The sequence below is a fragment of the Vigna unguiculata genome, chromosome 9 (assembly GCF_004118075.2).
Source record: "Vigna unguiculata cultivar IT97K-499-35 chromosome 9, ASM411807v1, whole genome shotgun sequence".
Classification (NCBI taxonomy): Eukaryota; Viridiplantae; Streptophyta; class Magnoliopsida; order Fabales; family Fabaceae; genus Vigna; species Vigna unguiculata.
The window spans coordinates 41855365-41879983 of NC_040287.1; the positions used below are offsets into that span (position 1 = coordinate 41855365).

At 30.4% G+C, this 24619-nt stretch overlaps 3 protein-coding genes across 7 annotated transcripts; all 3 read left to right on the forward strand.

Moving 5' to 3' along the window:
• The first annotated feature begins 211 nt into the window (after positions 1-211).
• Positions 212-2367, forward strand: LOC114162622 (aldehyde oxidase GLOX-like). Its single transcript, XM_028046574.1, has one exon. It carries the CDS (start codon positions 465-467, stop codon positions 2187-2189), a length of 1725 nt encoding a protein of 574 aa, XP_027902375.1. The 5' UTR covers positions 212-464; the 3' UTR covers positions 2190-2367.
• Positions 2368-9452: 7085 nt separating this feature from the next.
• LOC114164612 (aldehyde oxidase GLOX-like) lies at positions 9453-11259 on the forward strand. The gene has a single exon (XM_028049341.1). It carries the CDS (start codon positions 9502-9504, stop codon positions 11152-11154), a length of 1653 nt encoding a protein of 550 aa, XP_027905142.1. The 5' UTR covers positions 9453-9501; the 3' UTR covers positions 11155-11259.
• A 4882-nt stretch (positions 11260-16141) lies between these two features.
• Positions 16142-20101, forward strand: LOC114162628 (protein BASIC PENTACYSTEINE6). Of its 5 annotated transcripts, none has more exons than XM_028046581.1 (4): positions 16142-16301; positions 18198-18241; positions 18408-18571; positions 18727-20101. In XM_028046581.1, exons 3-4 carry the CDS (start codon positions 18503-18505, stop codon positions 19669-19671), a joined length of 1014 nt encoding a protein of 337 aa, XP_027902382.1. In that variant the 5' UTR covers positions 16142-16301; positions 18198-18241; positions 18408-18502; the 3' UTR covers positions 19672-20101. The 5 variants fall into 5 exon arrangements, with proteins under 5 accessions (XP_027902382.1, XP_027902385.1, XP_027902383.1 ...); XM_028046582.1 differs by having other exon boundaries at positions 16202-16224; XM_028046583.1 differs by lacking the exon at positions 16142-16301 and adding an exon at positions 16319-17405.
• The last annotated feature ends 4518 nt before the right edge of the window (positions 20102-24619 follow it).

Here is a 24619-nt window from a genome sequence, read left to right on the forward strand (position 1 = left end):
CCAGATTTAACTTCCATGTCAGAATAGACAAAAGTTTTTACAGTTCATTTTAAACTACAGATATGTTTGGCCATGATTGGATAGGTCAATACTTGCGTTCTTAGAGTTTCACTTTACTTCCACAACTTGTCCAAATACGACCTTCAAGAGTGGCAATAAAAGCTCAACCAAATAAGCCATGGCAAGCTGCAGCTACCGATCTTTTCACCAACCTCTTCTTCAAAAGCCCCCCAAAAAAAAAATCAAATTTTTATAGATCTAACATACAGAGGAATCGTGACACCAAAACAAAGAAAGAAACTAAAGCACGTTGAAACTGAACAAATCTAAGTGATTTTGAGCGTGCAAAAGAGACTTGAGCAGAACCCACGCGTTGGCTTGCGTGTGGGATAAGTATTTCTTAGATTCTCTATCATTCATCTTCAACTCTTGGTATCAGAAGTATTTAAAGCCCTTTAGTAGCCATGCTCTACTGCACTGCACCATATCTCACCCCACAACTTTATCACTCTTCCCTATTCTCCAAGCCGCCAAACCCACCAATGATCCCTTCACTCTCACTCCACATTATTCCTCTTCTCATTCTTCAGCTCCTCGTCCTAGCACCGCCGTCGCCGGCGGAAGCCGGCAAGGGACAGTGGCAGCTCCTCCAAGAAAACATCGGCATTGTCGGCATGCACATGCAGCTCCTCCACAACGACCGCGTCATCATACTAGACCGCACTGACTTTGGATTCTCCAACCTAACCCTCCCCGACGGAAGATGCCGCAAAAATCCAAATGAGATGGTCGTCAAAACCGACTGCACCGCACACTCCATCGAATACGACGTCGCAGCCAACACAGTACGCGCCCTCTTCGTCCAAACCAACGTCTGGTGCTCCTCCGGTTCGGTTTTTCCCGACGGAACACTAGTCCAAACCGGAGGCTTCAACGACGGAGACCGCACAGTCAGAACCTTCACCCCATGCCGCACGTGCGACTGGCGCGAAGTTAACAGTGGACTCTCAGCACGAAGATGGTACGCCACCAATCACATCTTGCCAGATGGACGACAGATAATAATCGGCGGGAGAAGACAATTCAACTACGAGTTTTACCCCAAGACACAAACCACGGCCAAGAACACTTACAGTTTACCTTTTCTCGTTCAAACAAACGACGCCTCCGAGGAAAATAATCTCTACCCCTTTGTTTTCTTAAACGTCGATGGCAACCTTTTCATCTTCGCAAACAACCGCGCTATCTTGTTCGATTATAATAAGAACCGTGTCGTCAAAACCTACCCTCAAATACCCGGTGGAGACCCACGGTGCTATCCCAGTACCGGTTCTGCGGTTTTGCTTCCGTTGAAGAATCTTCGAGAATCCAATGTGGAAGCCGAGGTTTTAATTTGCGGTGGAGCCCCGAGAGGGGCTTATCCGGATACCCTCTCGGGTCGGTTTACCGGAGCGTTGAAAACGTGTGCTAGGATTAAAATAACCGACCCGAACCCGAGTTGGGTGATGGAAACCATGCCAGGTGCGAGAGTCATGAGTGACATGGTTTTACTCCCAAACGGCGACGTTTTAATTATTAATGGAGCTTCACAAGGGACTGCGGGCTGGGAAATGGGTCGGGACCCGGTATTGGATCCATTTCTTTATAAACCGAATAATCCGATCGGGTCGAGATTTGAGATCCAAAACCCGTCAAATATTCCGCGAATGTACCACGCCAGTGCCATTGTGCTTCGTGATGGTCGCGTTCTTGTGTCTGGGAGCAATCCTCACACGTACTACAACTTCACCAACGTAATGTTCCCAACGGAGTTACGGTTGGAAGCGTTTTCTCCTCCTTATCTTGAGCCCGAACTCTCTAACCTGCGTCCCACGATAGTGTCCCCTTCGTCCCAAACAGTAGTAAAGTACGGGGAGACATTGAAGGTTGGATTTGAGGTGACCGCGAGTTTGTTTAAGGATTCGGTGTCGGTTACGATGTTGGCGCCGCCTTTTACAACGCACTCCTTCTCCATGAATCAGAGGCTATTGGTTCTGGAGGCGCAAGATTTGAGCGAGGTTGGGAAATTGTCTTACGAAGTGGAAGTTACGGCCCCGGGTTCCAGTGTTCTTGCACCACCGGGTTTCTATCTGTTATTTGTGGTCCATCGAGAAATTCCAAGCCACGGTATATGGGTTCGGATGGTGTGATTTTTTCTCACTGGCTGCTCCTTCCTATTCTTGTTATTTTATTTGTGTTTTCTTCTTCAATTTAAGTTATTATTTTTGTGAATGGCAGGGAGACAACAGATTTGTTGGTGGGCATTTATTAACTGTAAGATATGGGGAGATAAGAGAGTCAAATAAAATTATTTATATTCTTCTTCCATTTTTCTTTTCTATTCTTACACATTTCTAATGTACACTATTCAAATCAAAACTTTCAGTTTATTCTGAAATTAATGTACACTATATTTTAAACTATTTTTGTTTAAGGGGGAAATATGGAGAAAGAAAGTGAAAAGGAGAAAGATAAATTATAACTTTTTTTTTCTTTGAAAGTGAACAAAACGATAGAGAATTCATTTTTAAAGGGGACCACGAGAACAAAAATCTCTTTAACGAAGTATTTTTTTTCAATAATTTTTTTATGTCATAAAATAATGAAATAAAAGGTTAAATTTCGAAGTTTAATATATATATATATTATCTACCTACTAAAGTTCACTATGGCATCCTCCATTTAAGAAAGTGGAAATAAATTTTTCAAGTTTCTTTTTTTCTTTTTTATCCACTAAATAATACATTTTCTTATCTATTCATTTCTCCCCTTATTTTCTTCTTCTTCTTTATTTCATTCACAATATATATATATATATATATATATATATATATATATTTTGAATGAAATAAAAAGGATTTAATATATATATATATATATTTCATTCACAATATATATATATATATATATAATTCACGATGATTTAATTTTGAAACACTTACGCTAAAAAAGTTTATACAGGAAATCAGTTTAAAATCACTCTAGATATAATATTCAATATAATTATTATAAAAAGGATTTTTTTTTATCTATAAGAAGATTTATAATTTGAAAGGTAGGTTTATATTAAGAAAGTGACACCTTTTTATTTTCTATACATTATTTAAGACTTCTTTAACCTCTGTGTTTTGGATTGAATTATGGATTTGAAAAAGTGAATTTGAGTGAATATAAGATATTTTGAATTAAGTAAAAAATAGTGTGATTTTAGTAGATTTGAGAGAAAAAATTGTATATGATGTGATAAGTATAATAAATGTAAAAATAATTATTTAATAAATAAAATTATATGATTATTATTTTATCTTTGATGATAAATATAATATAAATTTAAATAGAAATAGGAAAAGAAATATTAAAATAAAATTGAAATTGTTATTTAATATACAAAAATATAATTTACTAGTATTGCTATAATTATTATTACAGAAATATATTTTAAATATATTATTATTATTATAACTTATAGCGCCTCCATTTCGATGCAAATCGTTGAATACAAACCCACTCTACACTTCCTTTTCTATCTCTGAAAACATACTTAAGGTTAAATCTACACTTTTTTTTAATCTTTATTGTTCAATAGAGTTTTAACATTTTAAACCAAACTATAATGGTTTAAAAAAAATAGTTGATGCAATATAAACTATTTACCATAAATATAAATATACTTTATATGTAGAAAAATATTTATTTATGGTGTATTTTAATTATGATATAACTTGTTTAGTAAAAGATATTAATTTATGACAAATTTTAATTATGAAGAGTAAACCTTTATTCTATGAAGTACACGTACTAAACTACTAGTTCTAATATTTTAGTCATTATAATATGTTCCATATGACTGAAATAGTAAAATGTATAATATATAAAAAAAATTAAACACCAAATAATTATATTATAGTTACAGTTCGTCCTGCCATCTTTAAAAAAAAAAAAAAAAAAAAAAAAAAAAAAAAAAAAAAACTCTTTAAGAGTACCCTCACGTGTAAGAGAAGGTTTCTTAATTTGTGTATTGTGAAACCTAAATCAATACTTTTGGAAGTGGAAGAATCTAAAATAAAGGGAGCGTGAAGAAAAGTATGGCAATAGTCTGTCTGTGATGTGAGTCCAATTCATGCTTTCTGTTCAAAAAATATATATAAAAAAAATGCAGCTAAATTAAAGTGCATTGCATTGTTTAAACAAATGCTAGTACAGATTATAGAACTTAGTGATGAAGGAATGCATAAAACTATATAATTTTATGGATTAAGCATATATAACATACATAAAACTATATAATCAATTAATGATGACTATTCTTAATGACCTAAGATTTTGTGAGTATTTATGAGGGAGGAGATAAAGACTAAATCTATTGGTGAAACTTAGTTGCAGTATAAAATTTTATGTTTGGCGAACTATAAAACTTAGTTAATGTAAGTTTATAAAACTTTGTAAAATTTATAAAAAATTAAATTGAAAGAAAATTTGCAAAAAATGTGTTATAAGAGACGTGTAAAACCTTTTGTATTGGGCTTGTCCTAACCAGCAAGGCAAAATGTGACACTTCACATTGTAATGTGCTGTAGCATATACATGCTTGAGAAATTTTATTCACATGCAGCAATGTCATTTAATATTGTATGGTCGTTTTCATCCTTAAAATATAGGAATCTATTTCTGTTTGTTTTCTGCATGTGCAACTACCTATAAATTTAGTTATTAAAATTTAAAAAAAAAATTGTAACATATATAAACTATTATCACTTTGGTTTCTAATATATTTCTTTGTATTTGTCACTTTAGTTTTTAAAAATAAAATTATGTCTTTGAACCATCTCTCTTAACTCCACATATCCAAACTCATACCAAGTCTAATTTAAATATCATAATAACTCTTCTTAATGGTCATTCTTCAAAACCCTCTCCATTATCTAACAATTAATTTTTATTACTTTTATAATATTTTATATAATCTTTATTAGACACTAATAGATTTGCATATACATATTTTTCTTAAAATTTTAAAATAAAGTCATGTTAGATGTATTATGAATTTTAATATCTCAATTATGGTCATATTTCAAATCTCATTAATCATTTGTTATTACTTAGAAATTTATTAAAAAGAAAATAACATAAAAAAATAAAAAAATACAGGGGACCACAACAAATTCATGATAAAAATTACACTTCTCAAAACATAAACAAATTATACCTATTATGAAAAAATATAAATAAATACGTACAGGTAAAATATTAAACCACTTATATTATTTTATATAAATCAAAGTCAAATTAACTAACTTATCAGCATAATGATTTCCTTTACGAAAAATATGAGTAACTTTACTTTGCATATTCTTACAAAAATGTAACATCAACGTCATTTTTTTCTAAGAGCCTAAAAAATCACTATTTGATCCAAATAATCATGATAGGCTAAAGAATAATCACTTTGTAACCAAATTTTCTGAAAGTCTTCCCTCCAAAGCATAAATGACACCATAAACTTAGCATAAATAGAAGTTTGTTCCCTAAAAAAATGGAAAAACAACCCACATATCTATCCCGACTTCCTTTAAAAATACCAATAAATGAAATCAAATTAGGACAATCCCTAACTACACCATTAATATTCAACTTAAGCCAAATTAACAAATGAAACTTGCCATATGATATCTAAGAATGAAACCACCCATTTAAGAAGCATATAATATTAATTATATACTTCTTAAATTTATTTCCAGCCATACATACTAACTTTTTAATTTGAAAAATAACAGAAAAAATGCAATTGAATTATAAAATTTATTATAATTTTTGATCCTCCAAATCATTCAAATAAGTACATTACATACAATTACTTTAATCATTTTAAATAAAAATAAAAAGACTTTATAAATTTAACAACCGAATTCAAAGAAAAAAACATATTTTTTTGAAGATACAAAAATTAAGATATTACACAGTTCATTTTTAAAATCAATAGTTTTTTATATTATTATCTTTTATTCAATCTAAAATCTGTCTACCTCTTTCTCGAAGTCAAAACTAATCTTCTAAAGTATTAAAATTCATTCAAGACAGTTACAATTTCGTATTTCAAAAATATATTCTGGAAATACCAAAGTCAAGGTACAATAGCTTTAAAAAGCTTTAATTAATATCAATAACTCTTTTATAGTAATATTTTTATTCAGACGTCCTTATTTACAAGTATACAATAATGAATATTCATCCAACATATAATACCAAGATAATCATAGCAGTTGTTTATTTTATATCAAATGGATTAGTTATAATAACTTTAAAAATTATATTCAAAATATCTATCATTTAATTAGAGGCATAAAAGTATTACAAATGTATGAAATTAAACCCGGATATTCAAAAAGTTAAAAGTTTGGGATGAAATAGTACCCCTTTCCCTCCTTTGATTCGAGTGTTATTAAGATTAGTAGTTATATCAATATTATGAAAATATTCCACTTGACTCCAAGGTAGCTGTCATTTGATTTGTATATATAGTGTAGTAATAAAGTGTGTTAGTCCACCTTTAAAATAGTGTATTCAATTGTTTTTTAAAATTATCATGTAATAATTTAATATCTTAGTATTTTAAAGAACGCATATTTATCATTATTTTTAGTTTATTTTATAAAACTACTTTTTCTGATATTAATAAGAAACTAGTACTCAAATGATATTTTTATTAAATTATTAATAATTTAAATATTTTTAATTAAATTCCTTATTTCATTTATTTTTTACAGTATAAATTTTATTTTTTTCTTATTATCGTTATTAATATAATATATTACTGTATTAGGCTCTAGTGTTTATAAAGCTTTCAAACTTTTCTTTATCAAATTGGATTGATCATGTATTTAGGAAAAGATTTATGATCCTCCATGATAGTATTGGGCTTTCTAGTATTAATTCTTATTATTTAATTGAGATTAACATTTCTTTCAAAAGATAAAAATGTTATATTGGTTTTATAGTAAAATATGTATCTTAATATTTCTAAATCAATATCATCAAAGTAATTTATCTTTATATGGTTTTAAACATGTGAGATATGCAGGTATGAGTATATATAAATACGAGTTTTACGTTTCCCATTTCATTCTTATGTTAAAATATATATTTTAATCCACTTAGTTCATAAATATTGTTAAGAACATCCTTGTAAGATTTTAAGTATATATTTTATTAAATTATTTTGACATACTAATTTATTCTTGGCTCACTTTATATTTTAATACAAAAATATTCAAAATAAATAGAAATGATGCTAAATAATATTTGAGAAAGGTAAGCAGGGGACAACTGTTATATGTAAATAAACATGTTACCAATATGTATATGCATGGAATATTTTTAAAAACATTTATTATTACTTTATTTAAAATTTGAAAATTTAAAATATCTTTTAACGCATACGTCTATTATTGTCATCATTTATTAAATTTAAATGCAAGCTTGAAACAATTTTATTATATTTTAATTAATAATGAAAATTTAACATAAATACACAAGTAGATTCACTAAAACTGTCCTACATTTCATATAAATATATTATTATTGCATTGTCAAAATACATATATATAGGAAAAAATCAACTTATATATGTTTATGTAAATATTAAATTAATAGGATTAATTAAATACTATATTAATTATCATGCTCAATTCTATTTTATTTACATTTAATCATTTTCCCTTATATTAAAATTAGTTTATTTTAAATTCAGCATTAATGTTATACCAAGAAATTTAAAAGAGTAATTGTTTGTTGAAAATAATAATTTTTTAAAATGGTGTGAATGAAGTTAGATTGGGTGAAGTGCAGTGCACATGAACATATTCACAAGATGGCATGAAACCTTACATTAACCAAGTTTCGTATTGGAAACTTCATAAGCTTCAACAAACATTAAAATATTGGCTTCATTGGCTTCTCGATTTTCTGCAAAAACGCGGTTTATCAGTGTGTCGGATCATACTGTTATGTTCAATCAACTCTGAATTCTTCTTCACGGGCCATTGTTTATAGTAATCAACTTCCAATACCAGTATATGTCATTAGTATTAAGTCTAATTTATTTATATTAGTAATAATCTAATTGAAAAGACTTGTTTTACGGATTTTTAAATAAAATTAGTTCATAAAGTAGTTTTCAACTGGTAATTTAATCGTTATAGATAAATTACTTAGTAGGTTATAACTTATTGTTTTATAAATTCTATTTATTCCAGAAGAAATTCTAAAAAGATAATTTAGTGATTAGAAATATTCAATAAAACAAACTGTTGATAAACTAGTAACTAATATAAAACGAAGAATATAATTATATAAATAAACTGTGTGTTTTTATGTTAGTTATTTATTTGTTTGACAAGAGGCATTCTACAGATTCATGAACTTTAACAATCTGTTTATGAAATAATGAATACAGAAGTATGCGTCGAAATTAGGTTGATTTTACGCAGACTTGTAACTATCATTCCAATTTAGAGATTCAAGAAACATTCAATTTATCTCTCCTAAGTAGAAGAATTGCTAGAAAGGTTTTATAAGAGGATGTACAATTATTTTTATCAGGAATGAGAAAATCCATACTCTATTATTTTTATCGTTAGATTAAATAATTCATTTTTTAAAAATTGAGAAATTCACTGGGTTATTTTTATAGCAAACTACAGATAAAGTCTAATTTTTATATGTAACATAATCTCTTTTTGCAATGATGCAAAATTCAACATGTTCAGACATTAATGTATCTTAATGAGGCGTAAAGTAAAATATTTATTGAAAAAAAAATCATCTAAACACGTAATCAGTGGAATTGTTATTCAGCAAGGCCATTTCTTTTATCAAATGTTTCTGGCCTGTTCCAGGTTTCAGTGAGGATGAGGCGAACAAGAGAAGGGAAAATTAATTACAGTTAATTCGATTAGACAAGATACAGAGCATGCTAGTACCATCATTAATCGAATCTGTAAATTTAATTGTTTAAACTTCATCAACAAGCATTTTTAAATATCTTAAAAATTAGCCATTCTTAGAATGTGAAACATTAAAAAAATTCAGATTTAAAAAAAATTAATGGAGGAAATTACATGTATTACTTAAAATTATCTGAATAAAAAAATGTTTACAAGTAAATAAATTATACAAATATATATATAATCAACGAAGTGTTTTTTTTTTTTTTGAAAATTTAAGGTGTATTAATAAACCTTAAATGATGCACCAAAATAACAGTGATGATGTGAAACATAATAGCCTCGCCAGTTTGAATACTGGAAAATGAATGCATAGTGCACGCATATATAGAAAAAGAGCAGTGCTGTGCTGCAAATGCAGCTGTATTTAAGGACTGGCATTGCATGCAACCACACACACTCATTGTCAACTTCAAAGCATTAACTCAAATACCATCTTCCAACAACACCTTCTGCTGTTATGGCTACGCATCATCTTCTTCTTCTTCTACCTACCATCTTCTTCCACCTTCTTCTCCTTCCCTTCCCCTCCCAAGCTTCCAATGCCCAATGGAATCTCCTACAAAACTCCATAGGCATCGTCGCTATGCACATGCAGCTCCTCAGCAATGACCGTGTCATCATCTTCGACCGCACCGACTTCGGCTCTTCCAACCTCGCTCTCCCCAACGGCACCTGTCGCCACGATCGCTCCGAAATGGTTATCAAAACAGACTGCACCGCTCACTCCATCGAGTACGACGTCGCATCCAACACCTTCCGCCCCCTCTTCGTCCAAACAGACGTCTGGTGTTCCTCCGGCGGAGCCGTCTCCGACGGCACCCTCATCCAAACCGGCGGCTACAACGACGGAGAACGAAAAATAAGGTCCTTCACTCCATGCGAAACAGGTGAGGACTGTGAGTGGCAAGAAACCGACAATGCTCTCGCAGTAAAAAGATGGTACTCCACCAATCAGTATTTGCCAGATGGACGACAGATTATAATCGGAGGGAGAAAACAATTCAACTACGAGTTTCATCCTAAGAGAGACGCAGCAGAGAATAACAAACCCTACGTGTTACCGTTTCTGTTGCAGACTATTGATAAGGGCTCCGAGAATAATCTTTATCCGTTTGTTGTTTTAAACGTTGACGGGAATCTTTTTATTTTCGCCAACAACCGTGCGATTCTGTTTGATTACCAGAACGACGCCGTTGTGAGAACGTACCCCGAGATACCCGGGGGAGACCCAAGGTGTTATCCTAGTACCGGTTCAGCGGTGTTGCTACCTTTGAAGAATTTGGAAGCGGCGAGTGTGGAAGCTGAGGTTTTGGTCTGCGGTGGGGCCCGCAGAGGGGCTTTTCAGCTTGTGCCCAAGGGGGTTTTCTCCGATGCGTTGGATTCCTGCGCGCGGATTAAGATAACGGATCCGAATGCCACGTGGGTGGTGGAGACCATGCCGATGGGGCGGGTGATGAACGACATGGTCATGCTCCCCAACGGCGATGTTTTGATCATAAACGGAGCTCAGTCTGGAACAGCGGGGTGGGAGAATGCGGAGAATCCGGCTCTTCAACCGGTTATTTATAAAACCAACGGTTCGGGTGGGTCGCGGTTCCTGTTGCAATCCGCTTCGAATATTCCTAGGATGTATCATTCGACGGCCGTTTTGGTTCGTGATGGAAGAGTGATCGTAGGTGGGAGCAACCCTCACGAGAAATACGTATTCTCTAATGTGTCATACCCTACAGAGTTGAGATTGGAAGCTTTTTCTCCTTACTATCTGGACTCTCAGTTTTGTCCTCTACGTCCCATGATTCTAGAACCTTCTTCTTACGTGAAGTTGATGTATGGCGAGAAATTGAAGATGAGTATTAAGGTGAACGGAACCCTTGTGCCTGAGTTATTGTCCGTGACGATGTTAGCGCCGCCTTTTAACACGCACTCTTTTTCGATGAATCAGAGGTTGTTGGTGTTGTCGATGGGTGAAGTTAAGATGACGGGAAATTCAAGTTGTGAATTTGAGGTGACGGCGCCAGGTTCAGCTGTTCTTGCACCACCCGCGTTTTATATGCTATTTGCGGTTCATCAAGAAATTCCCAGCGAGGGAATTTGGATCAAGATGCTATGATTTTTCTTCTTTCTTTTTTTTTTTCTAGCTGCTGAGAATAATTCATTCTGTCTCACTAATTCTGTAATTTTATTTTCAATTTGTGTTTATCTTTGAGTATCTAGATGGATGAAATGAAACTCATGTCCTTGAGTTTTGTTTGAAATTAAAAAAAGTTAAAAAAGTATCAAATCTTCTTTTTACTTTTTTGTAATTATTTTAATTTGGTAAAACAAAAAATAACTGCATCTGACCATGTAACGTAGACTACTAATATTGTGTTTCAATTTTTTTTTATTAAATATGGTAATGAAAGGTGAAAAATAAACACAATGGTTTTAAAGTGATAATGTATCGATCAAAATAAAGCATATGTGAACAGAAAAAAAATAAAAACTAAATTCTTACTTTTTTTATGGATAAAATTTAAGTTCTATAAATTTTTGAGCAATTATGTTGCTAAATTTTTAATTTCTTTTAAAATTTTCTATTTAAGTACAAAAAGAAAATCTCAAACACTTTACAGAAATTTTACAACAGAGAAAATTTAAAATTAATTGAAAAGAGATAGTTGAAATTTTCAAAAAATTAATTAAAAATACTTAATTTAGTAAAATTAAAAACAAAAAATGAATAATTTATAACCTTTTAATACCTTGCAAAATCTGACTAATCCAAATTTAATTCTTTCTTCTTAAGTTGATAAACCTCACATCTCAACAAGTACACTTGTGAAAGAAAAAATCACATAATGTGTTAATGTGTTTCCTTCATGATGAATTTCAAGTTTTCTTTTTTTTTTATTGAATAAGGTAATGAAAAGTGAAAATGAAACGCGATAAAAAAAGGCTTTTGGTTGATAATGGTTTTAAGGTGATAATGTATCGATGAAACTAAATTCTTACATTTTTTTTTATAAATAAAATTTAAGATATATTTTTAATCAATTATGTTACTAAAGTTTTAATTTCTTTTAAGAATTTCCATGTCATGAAACATTTAAAATTCTTTATAAAAAAAGTTATATTTGAAAAAAAAATTCTCAAACACATTACAGGAATGTTACATGTTACAGTAGAGAAATTTTGAAATTAATTGACAAGAGTGAGATAAAATTTTCAACAGATTAATTAAAATTACTTAATTTGATAAATTGAAAAATTAATGAATAATTTATAAAATTTTAATAACTTGCAAAGTCTCAAATTAATTAAAAGTACTTAATTTGATAAATTAAAAAAATTAATTAATAATTTATAAATTTTCAATAACTTGCAACTCAGATTAATTAAAAGTACTTAATTTGATAAATTAAAAAAATTAATGAATAATTTATAAATTTTTAATAACTTGCAAAGTCTAATTAATCTAAATTTTATTATTTCTTCTTTAAGTTGATAAACCTCACAAAACTCAAGTCTCAATAATCAATAAGTACAGTGATGAAAGAAAATTTGTATAAGAGATATTTTGTTTGTTTTCGATGATGAATTTAAAGGAATAGAGAGGAAAAATAAAATTGTTTATTTTGAGGGACCAAAAGGTAAATGATTTTGATGATTAATTTTTTTTAATAAATAAAATTGTTAGATTATTTTTTTCCTTATAACTAAAATTAATAAAAATAAAATGTAATTATAATTATTAGTATTATCATTAATATTATTATTATAATTATTATCAATTTTTATATAAACAATAATAATATTAATTATTATTATTAATCTTATCATGATGATTATTACTAATGATATAATAATCATTTTTATAATAATTATTAATATTTTTATAGTAATTACAATAATATTAATTAATATTATTAATGTTGTTGTCATTATTATTACTATAATTAGCAATATCTATAACTATATATAAAGGGAATTTTCTTTTTTGTGTCCACATTTCATAATTCCAACTTTACCCTTTACAATTTAATTATTTATTAAATTTTTAAAAATTAACGGTTACTTTTACAAGTTTTTATAAAACTATTTACTTATTTCTTTCTTATTTTTTTTTTTACTATTTATCAACAGTTATTTTTCTCATATTTTTTCCATACATTTTACTTTATTTTTATTTTGTTTGTTAACTTAATAATATTACAATATCATCAATTATTAATATAATTCAAAAAATGCGTACACACTGGCGCGCATGTGTTTACGCTAGTTATTATCAATAATAATAATATTATTAATATAATAATAATAATATTATTATTATTATTATTATTATATTAATAATATTATTATTATTATTAATATTATTAATATTTATCGATAAGGTTTAATAATTATTAATATTATTATTAATTATTTTTCAAAATTCTACATTAGTAGTATTGATATTGTTATGTTATTATTATCATCAATATAATAATAATAATAATAATAATAATAATAACTAGCGTAACACAGTGCTATCGCGCCTGTATAGATTTTTTAAATATACGTGATATTATATTAATAGGTGATATTATATTATAATATATATTAAAATTATATTTATTAAAAATAAAGTGAAATATATCAGAACAGATAAAAGACTAACCATTAATAAATAAAGAAGAAGAGAAGAAATAGAAACATCTAACGGTCAATTTTTAAAAATTTAATAAATTATTATATTTAAAGTGGTACAGTCAGTATTTTGAAAAGTGGACACAAAAAGGGGAATCCCCTATATATTGTTATAGATAATAATAAAATTATTATTTTTCAATAGTATTAATTTTAAAATTAACATTAGTATCGTTGAGATGTCATTATTATTATCATCAATGTTATTATTTATATAATTAAAAAGAAAATAGGAAATATTTATGTAAAAATTATGGGTAAAATTGTGAAGATGTATTTGATGATATTGTTTTCCTTCTTATCTATTGGTTTATGTGGGAATGAGAATCTTGGATATCTCAAATTCATTTTCTCATCCCTTACGGCAAACACATACATGACTCTCCCTTCTTCACTCAAAGTAAATCTGTCAAAGCAAACATGTAAAATTCTATGTATCATCAGTTTATTACATGAAAAATTATTGTTATCAGTCACTATTGAGAAACTAAATTTAGATATTAAAAGGTCATATTTTTATAATTATCTAAATAAACCCAAATATCATAAGCCCAATTATAAATGGAGTATTTCTTCCTGCACCCCCATGAAATTTATTATCCCAATTTTATCCCTGCAGCAAGGTCCACCATCTTCCTTTGTAGAAGAGGTATGGCAATGCTCACAGTTGCACTACACTCTCTCACACATTTCCTCATCACAGTTTTCCCTCTCACTATTGGTTGTCGCACTCATCGTCGTGTTCGTGTCACCAACCAGAATCCACAAGAAGAAGAACCACGCAGCGGCTTAAAAAAAGTCACTGATGGTCGACACTATGCAGTGTCGTGAACATCTGATGGTGCTTCTGGTGGAGTTGCATATGCATGGGTTTGCATGGGCTTCCGAATTTTTGAATTCAGCGAGAGAATTCACCATTGTCATGATTTACTTTTACTCCATCAACCACTTAGTTGCATTTTGGATTGATCAATTCAAAATTTATTATGTTGACAGCCATCTGAAGATGATAGAGATGAAATTGGTGATGGACGAGGAAGATGATAAAAATAGCACTTTGTAAACAAGAGAGGTCTGTGTGAAGAAAGGAGGAAAAATTAGGATTTTTAATATATTTTATTCAGGGATAAAATGGCCATAAAATATTTTATGGGGTGCAAAAGAAGAAAGGGGGTGCAGGAAGAAATGCCCAAGTGGTGTTATAATATGTTAGCCCAAAGTTGATATGAAAAACATGAAAAGGGGAATTGGGCCACGCGTGATGTACACTGTTCAAAGGAACAGTATAGCGACAAAATAAAGACCCGACATATTTGTTTTTCTCACCCTGTATTTATTAAGTTCGCCTCCAACTTTCTGAAATGTAAGAATACTGCTAAACCAACTAATTTGAATATAGTTTTTCGTGTGTATTTGCACTTGAACTTTTGAGATATTTATATAAACTAAAATATAAATAAAAATAAATAATGCTAAACTGATTAAGAAAATAGGTTGACATGTTTCAAAAAAAATATTTCAATTAAAAAAAATTTCCTTTAATGTTTCAAAATAAATATTACTATGGGACGAAGGGGTAATTTATTTTAAATATATTTAAGTGTAGAGTGGTACGCGATATTAATTAACAGATTTATTTTAGTAGTGTCCGTGAATAATATTGATTTAGATATAGAACAACGATATATTTCCATATATGATAGATTTTGTATAAATACAGAACAAAATCTGAAATTCAGTTCTTACTAATAAAAAATACGATTGAAATTGAAACTAAATTCTCTGATTAGTAACCGAGTATTATTAACGAAATTTGAAGCATTACATGAACAGTAATGGCGAGTGGTGCAGGCATGAAGTTTTCTGGTAAAGGCCACAATGAATCAACTAAAAATGTTTTTGATGACATGGTGGTGGCAAGCAACAAGACCTGTGCCACTAACTTAAAGACCCATCTTTCTTTACTTTCAACCAAACCAACCCAACAAATCACAACCCTAACAAACACACGTGCCCCATGTCACACACCACACCAACACAACACTAATATCTTCCTTATATTTCTTTCCAAACTCATCACAAATATAAATTACATGGAAAAAAGATGGATCAGAAAACAATATTTTAAACAACTTTTAACTATGAAAAGAATAATTTCTTTGTCCGTATTAATTATTTGGCAGCATGGTCGGTTTTAGCTTTCATAAAGTCAAGATCAAAAAGGGTAAAAAAACTGAAAATAATTAGAAAAGGTTATGGAAAAAAAAAACAATAATTATGCAGCGGTAAATAAATATGGATGTGCATCGCAATTGGATGGTTGAAAGTGGAAAGACAGACAGGAACCGGTGACTTGATAATTCACGTATTTCATTTATTTATTTTATTATTTTTTCTGCGTTATAAGAAATGATAAAACCGAGAAAAAAAAAAAAAGGAAGTAAAGAGAAAAATGTAAGTGGAAGAAGAGAAAGTGGCATCGCATAGGTACAGATACAGACACAACCCGGTAAAACCCCCCTCACCCTAGTGCCGCACGATTTCTCTTTCTTCTTCTCTCTCTCTGTCTTTCTCTCTCTCTCTGAGGTTAGGGTTTCTTTCTTCGTTCATTTTTTCAGTCTTTACTTTCGTTCTGCTATTTATCGTTAATTTATCGCTGTTTTATCGTTCCGACTCAATCCAACTTCAGTTTATCGCTTCGTTTTGTCTTTGACTTGCTTTGACTTTGTTTTCTCACCTTCGAGTATCTGAATCTTTGTGCATCCTCTGATTTTGGTTCTTCTCTTAAATATTTGCTCACGTTCGCTGCAATTGCTTCTTCTAGATATATATAATTTTTTAGTTCTAGCCTTCCAGCTTTCAGGTCGGGTGCGACGTTTCACTGTGTCGGAATCTGTTATTGGTTCAAAATTTGGATCTTCAACCGCTTGAGATCCAGGAGGCGTGGTTTTTAAAAAATTGTACGGAAATGAGTTTCAGTTTTGTCGTTTATTGACCCCTCATGATTTAAGGAGGGGCTGTGGTGATAGATTTTGCTCTGTTCCGGAGAAGAAAAGTAAAAGCCAAAATTAGCCTTTAGAGAAATTAAATGAGAGGCCTTTTAAGAAAGTTGAAGCATCTAATTTGATTTTAGATATTTTTTATGATGGGTAGTTTATTTTAGTTAATTGGGCAAACTTCATTTATTTTAGTTAATTTTTTCTAAATAAATATTTATTCAGAATTCTGTCCTAACAAGTGCTGCTACTGGCCTATGGGAAGAGCTAGTAGCGAGTGTTTTGGGTGTTTGTCTTTGGTTAGATGAAAAGCAAGTGCGAATGAAGATATATTTATTGATACTTAGAATTCATCTGGTCATGATATTCAGCTATATACATTTGCTGAATGTAGTCAGGAGGATTATAGTTTTGGGTAATAAAAAGAATGTCATGCGCCTGGCTATTAATTGATATCAAGTTATCCATCAGGTCATAAATACGATTGTCTTTTTTTTAAAAACTCAGTTTTTGCTGTACTATCGTATCCAAATATGAGTTCCGGAATGATCACTTCTTTACCTTATTTCCTCTTGCAGTACTCTTCCACTGTAGTTTTCCTTTTTTATTAAGTTTTGGAGTTGCACTGGAGTGCTGGATTGTTTATGAAGAATTTTTTGTGTGGGTCTTTGCTTGACTCGTATTAGATCAGGAGGTTGTTATGTCTCCCTTCCACTTGTTTATCTTCTTTTAATTAGCAATCAACACAGGATATTTTTGGATTTTGGATGTAAATTATATTATGTTTCAGAGCAGTGATTTTTAAACTTGCTTTTCTGTCAAATGATATTGGGTTTTTAGGAGTTTGGTCTTCCTGTCTTGTAAGAAGTACTGCTTGAAGAGGAACTTGATCATATTGTTGTCATAATTATTTTTGTGATATTTGCCCATGCATTATGTGGTCAGAACATTATAGTCACATTAGGATTCTTTCTATCCACTCATTTTATCTCTTCCCCCGCCCCCAACATGCTTTAACTTTCTTCATTTGTTCTACTTTAATGTTTATTTTCGGCTTCCATGGAAGCTCTGAAATAATAACAATAATGACTAATTACTTTGATATGATATTGTGGTAAATTCTGGAACTTCAGTCTTTTTCTATTGTAATTGCTGTGGTAACTTCTTAGTTCGTGGCTACTATTGATGTATCTGTGGTAAACCTGCTTACTACATTATTACCATGTCTGCCATTCATATCCAACTGTTCCATTATTTCCTTTCAAGGTTTTTGGAAACTTCTAACTGTCTTTTATGCTTAAAATGCAAGTATTTTAATCATACATGAAGACCAATAGACTTCCCCTGCGCTGCCAAAGTTTCCTTTCACTATTTTAATCCCAGATTTTCCTGTAGCTGAATATTCAAGTCTTTTATTAAGTGGCAGTTGTTTGTAAGTTTCATTCATTACTGTTTGTGAACTTACCGACTTTACATTCTTGTATAGGTTTACTTTTGATCAAGTACCTGCTATCCCTATGTATAAGCATGGTAAGTATTTTAAATTTTGCGACACCCGTCCCGTTCTTCATGGAAATTGTTGATCGAGTGATTCCTTCCTACCCAGTACTCTTCAACCTGAGAAGGAAGAGGACAAAAGAGATACACTAACTATCTCAAGTTGCCAATATAAACTGAAAAGTTCCTGTGAATGCAGGACTTCTGGCATACTGTTGTTTGATCAATCAGGTTCCATATTGGTTGAGGAAGCCTAGAGTCAATATTTAGTTATTGCAACCGGTTGTGTTTCTGATGGATGATGCTGGGCATCGTGAAAATGGTAGGCACAAAGCAGATCAGTATAAATCTGCTCAGGGGCAGGTATATTAAAATACATTTATTTATGTTCGTGTATAAATTCATCAACAAATTTACTATTCAATTTTCCACAAACAAACAATTAGTAACTGCAATGCCTCCTCTCTGTTAATTAAGATGCTGACTTTGATAATATTTATGTTGATGTTGCGTTGCAGTGGCTGATGCAACATCAGCCTTCCATGAAGCAAATCATGGCAATTATGGCCGAAAGAGATGCAGCCATCCAAGAAAGAAATCTGGCCATTTCTGAGAAGAAGGCAGCATATGCTGAGCGTGACATGGCATTTCTGCAGCGAGATGCTGCAATTGCTGAACGAAATAATGCAATTTTGGAACGGGATAATGCGATTGCAACTCTTCAGTATCGAGAAAGCTCGATAGGTAGTGGCAGTATGCCATCATGTCCTCCAGGATGCCAAATTTCACGTGGTGTGAAGCATATACATCATCCCCAGCAACAGGTACACCATATACCTAACATGGGTGATCCTTCTTACAACGCAAGGGAAATGCACACAACCGATGCCCTCCCTGCAGCTCCCATCACTTCTGAGGCAGGGAAATCAAGACGGGCCAAGCGGCCCAAGGAACCGAAGTCAACTTCACCTAATAAGAAGACTCCAAAAGCAGCAAAAAAAGTGAAAAAGGAGAGTGAAGACCTGAATAAGGTTATGTTTGGCAAGGCACATGAGTGGAAAAATGGTCAGGAAATGGTGAACGGAGGCGATGATCTTAACAAGCAGTTAGTAGTGTCTAAGGCTGATTGGAAAGGTCAGGACTTGGGATTGAACCAAGTGGCTTATGATGAGTCAACGATGCCAGCGCCAGTATGTTCTTGTACCGGTGTCCTGAAGCAGTGTTACAAATGGGGGAATGGAGGTTGGCAGTCTGCCTGTTGCACAACCACTCTTTCAATGTATCCACTTCCTGCAGTGCCGAACAAGAGGCATGCTCGTGTTGGAGGTCGGAAGATGAGTGGTAGCGCTTTCAACAAGCTGCTTAGTCGCCTTGCCGCAGAAGGTCACGATCTGTCAAACCCTGTTGACCTCAAAGACCATTGGGCCAAACACGGGACGAACCGATACATTACAATAAAATAGATGGTGAGAAATTGTTTCTGGAGCAGCATTGCATGAATAGAAACAGCTTTTAGTGATCAATTATGGATTATCGAGTCGAGCGAGGGAAATAATGTCAAGTGTAAAGGTTATCTGGGAAAGCTTAATGGTTGCAGTATGGCCGTACCTATATTTAGAATGCGTAATGGTGTTGGCTAAATGAAGGGGTTGAAGAAATGACCAAGTAATCAGCCATCCTTGCCGTTCTGGTGGCACACATGGCAAGTGTAAAATGTCTGCATGGTGGATAAATAGTTGTTAGATAGTGTTGATTAATCCATGTAGCTCTTAAACCCGAATAATTGTAGACTCGTGCCCTCAGTCATCCTGGAAAACCCTTTCTGCGTTAGTATGTAAAATCGACTATGTATGTTAATTATATCCCTGTTTCATGTTTGTTATTTCCCTCCAAGGTCAATCTATCTATGACTACCACTTTAGTTCTTATCGGTGATTGTTACAGGAGAAACACAAGCAATTTGCATTTCAGCCAAGTGAAAGCCTTTCATCGTTGTCTACAAAAAGGTAAACGTGCATTATCTCGTTCTTAACCAACACCATCTTTGGTTTTGGAAATTCATAATCATAGAGTTCACATTCCAGCATTGAAATAATCAATCACAATAAATGGGTGTCATCCACGAGAGTATAATAATAAACGTACAATAAAAAAGAGGATCGCTTTCCAAACCAAGATTTGAGATTGTATGGTGAATTGACTCAGTGACGATTTATTACACCCAAATCAAGGTTTGCGCTCTCAAGAAATTTCAAGATTATAGGGTGAATCGACTCCACTTGATTTAAGATTTTTGTGTTAAAATTCTACATATATGGGTTGTGTTCTATGTCACCATGTGGAGTTAGTAATAATGAGCTTGTACTTGTGATTTTTATGAGCACTTTTTACCAATAATCATATTTTCCCCGAGTATACATTATGTAATTTATGGATCTTGTAAAAATAACTATATTTAATTTTGAGCAACTGGAAATTAGATAAAAGGATGAATATAGAAAGATAATAAAAACGTAATCGATATAAGAAATGTTAGAGAATTTATTTATATCTTTTTCTATAGATTTCTACCTTTTTAATTGATGTGAAAATTATGATTATCCACTTGAGTTTATTAAGAGATTATTTACTCCTAATTGCTTACATAGACAAACATATTCATTGAATTTTAATCTCTAATTATTTACGAAATTTAATAGAATCGTGAAGGATAATTCTGGTCTTAGTTGTAAACTAGTTAGATATGCTCAAAGTCTAATATATTCTATTTATATTTGTTAGTAATCTTCCATCTTTTCAATCGTGAAACTACTCATAAAATGAACATCACTGACCATAAATAAAATATTGGAATAATTAAAATTAATTAAACATGAACTGTCAAGGTTAAAAACTATAATCCAAATTATTACATCAATCTCAAAATTAATAATGTAAGAAAAAGAAATAATTGATATGTGTGTTTGCTTCCCTCCTGTGTATGTTCAGATGTTCCACAAATTGATAATAATCGTGGGTGGTTACTTCTATTTGATAACTGTTTTTCTCTTCTTTTTTTTTTGCTTTTATTGTTCTTCTAAATCTAAGTCTATTCTATAACAATATACAACAAAAAAGATATCCCATTTTATGTTAATATTTCGTTATTATTTTAGAAATTAATTATTTTATAAATAATTTATCTTTAACGATAATTCTAAACTTTTTTTTGTCTTAACAGTTATTTTAAAGTATTTTAGTATATATTTTATTTTTTTAGTTTTACATTTAACAATTATTTTAAAAATTAATTATTCTTTTTTATTAATTTTAACTCAAATTTCTATAAAAAATATAAAATACAAACATACATGTGTAACAACGTCTATATTTTCATTTGTAACATTAAAATTAATATTTGTTTATGAAAAAACGTGAAATTTTACGATTTAAATTCTGCACTACTATACAATAATCCACAAGTCATAAAATTTCATTATGGAATTTTCTTATTTGTTTTCTTCACATTATCTCACTCTATTGTGATTTTAACTTATGCATACAAAAGAGATACAAAAATCTATTTCAAATAGAAATAATGTTAGATGAAATCATTTAAATAATACAATAATGACATGAAAGTCACCTAAACTAAGGTATAAATGCAAAAACATTTTATTTACAGGTAAAAAATTTGTTATCATAATTACGAGATAATTTTTACATTTCAATATTAGTAACCCATCAAACATATGCATGTTTCACTACAAAATCACCGTACTTCACTCTCTCAAGTTGTTGTTGAATCAAAACTTCCAATATTAAATTCTTTTTGATGACAAGTTTTCAATGTATAAATATAATTATTCACACACAAGCATTAGTTTTCTCAAAGTTTTATAAGATGTTTTTTATAATATTTGTTTAATTATTATGTTGATAGTTATATTTTGTATGCATATAAAATTTAGTTTTTACAATTGAATGTTCATCAACCACATACACCATTATAGATAAAATTAACTAAACATTAATTCCTCATGAACAAACTAAACGATAAGAAACCTAAATATTTTATTAAATTTCAATTCCTAGTTTTTTTAGTAATTTTATATTTCCATTAATTCTTTAAAATGCTGAGATTATTTTAATCGTTTGTCATGTAAATGTTAATCTCTACCAATTTCGTAGACCCTGTTTTTTTTTCTCAACATATGTAAATAAGAAATATTCTACTCCTTATGTTTGTATGTTTGAATTTTGTAAAACAAGTTGTTACCTCTGGGTTTTGTGATCGTTTATTTTGAAAATTAGCATGATTTAATAATCACTTAGTATTTTCTTATTTATAAGTCTTTTTTAACCCATTGAGATTATATATGCTCGGTACTCAAATCCCAATCTCATAAACATTATATGTAATGTTGCTTGTCATCTATTACCTCGTAGAATCCCGTTTATAGTTTGATTTTATTAAATAATCACTGATCTTATATAAGTTTGACATTAAGTTTTTTATTAATGTAGGTTTTAAGTTACGTAAAATATATATTTGAAAAAAAAAAAACATGTTCTCATTCTATTATTGAAAATTAAATACATTACTACGACTGATACTTGAAAGCTATCAATTAATCAGGATAATTTGTATTATCATGCCAATTTTTGTAATCATAGAATCTATATTTTGAGGAGGGTATTAACTAACTGCATTTTTAGAAAGTACATAAAGCACAAAAAAATAAACAAATAGTAACATTGTATCCAACAAGTATGATGTTTTGTTCTTTTTCAAGTATATTGAAAAAAAAAATAAAAAAACAGTTTCACTTGTTCTTTTGTTGTCCGTGTCATCGTTAACAAAGAAAAATGTAAATTTAAAACTACTTAGTTAAACTCGGTCAATGACTAAATAATTGAATGTAAGTATCTTGTAATTGAATTATGTAATCTTGTAAAGCTTTAAATTTACTAAATTCTCAATATTCATTTGTATCTTCTTATCGTTGAGTTATATATTTTCATATATGTTTTGGTTATATATGGATTATGTTTGATGTCATATGGGTGATTGTGGTTCTATATATATGGCATAAGTCTTACACATATAAGACATTTGACACCACTTTGCAATGGTGTTATAGGTCTTTATTCTTATATAGTGTTTAACTTTGTCTATTTTATTCAATATGAGACTTTAACTCACACTTTGACTGTTCTCAACAATCTCCCCTCAATGGTGAGTCTCTTCTTTTGTTTTTTTCTCCCTCTCATATGAATATATTTTCCTTTAGGTGTATGAGTGACCCCTTCTTAGTTATGGTTATGCGGTCAATCACTTTGGTGACCCCTCTTTGGTTATGGTTATGTGGTTATGATTATAGTCATTGAGAGATTGTGGCTGCATATGGTTATATGACATTGGTTTTACACATAGAAGGTATTTGACACTATTTTTACCCAAAAATGATATTATGGGTCTTTATTCTTATATAATATTTAACTTTATCTATTATATCCAATGTAAAACTCTGACTATTCTCAATAGTTATAAGAAAAAAAAATTATATGAGATCATACTTGTGACATAAAAGCTACCATAATGTATAAAAAAAAACTATTTGATCATATTATTATTGAAATTCAAAATTTTCAACATTTAGCATGGATGCTTTAAAAGATATATACTTATATTTGATGTACAACTATTGTATATATTAAAATTATAAGTAATAATAAAAGAGGGAGTCTCCCTTAAAATCATCACTTGGTTCAGATTGTCTTGGCATCAAATTAAAAACATTTTATTTTTTGTCTTGAGAGAAATGAACTGAAAAATGCAAGTATTGTTTACAACAAACAAATCACAAGAGAACATAAAGGAAACCAGAAAAAAAAAAAAAAAAAGACAACAAACTATTTTTTTCACTGTTTGATACCGTGTAGGATAGGGAAGAAGGAATTGAAAGACGATGAGAAAAAAGAAAGAAATATAATATTATGGAGATATCAAAATAACGAAAATGCATTTGTTTTCATATACATATATAATGAGACCCTTTAGTCAATTTCTCTACTTTTCAAGTCTTTTTATAATTTTCCATTCATGGTCTCTTGACTTTCCGAATTCCTCTCAGGTTTCATATTTAAAAAACTCTTTATTAGCTGTTATATTAAATGTTTCTCCTTCGTTAACCTAATAGCTAAATCTTTTTTTATATTCTCAAATTTTGCTAACTTAAATTTCTACACTTAACCTAATAACTAAATCGGGAATGAACCTAACACAACAATAATTATTAAAATTTCTCATCTTAATTTTTTTGTTCTCATTAACGAGTCATCTTCTTTCACAAAAAGAATAGAGTATCTTTTAATCCATTTATTAAAAAAATACAAAAAAAAATGACTAAAAAGAAATGGAAAACAGGT

What these genes read in the sequence shown, in the direction of transcription:
- LOC114162628 (XM_028046581.1), top strand. Translation starts at nt 18,503, where the DNA reads ATGGATGATGCTGGGCATCGTGAAAATGGTAGGCACAAAGCAGATCAG. An exon ending in ATAAATCTGCTCAGGGGCAG is followed by an intron (nt 18,572 to 18,726) that starts GTATATTAAAAT and finishes GTTGCGTTGCAG; the next exon opens with TGGCTGATGCAACATCAGCC.
- LOC114162622 (XM_028046574.1), top strand. Translation starts at nt 465, where the DNA reads ATGCTCTACTGCACTGCACCATATCTCACCCCACAACTTTATCACTCT.
- LOC114164612 (XM_028049341.1), top strand. Translation starts at nt 9,502, where the DNA reads ATGGCTACGCATCATCTTCTTCTTCTTCTACCTACCATCTTCTTCCAC.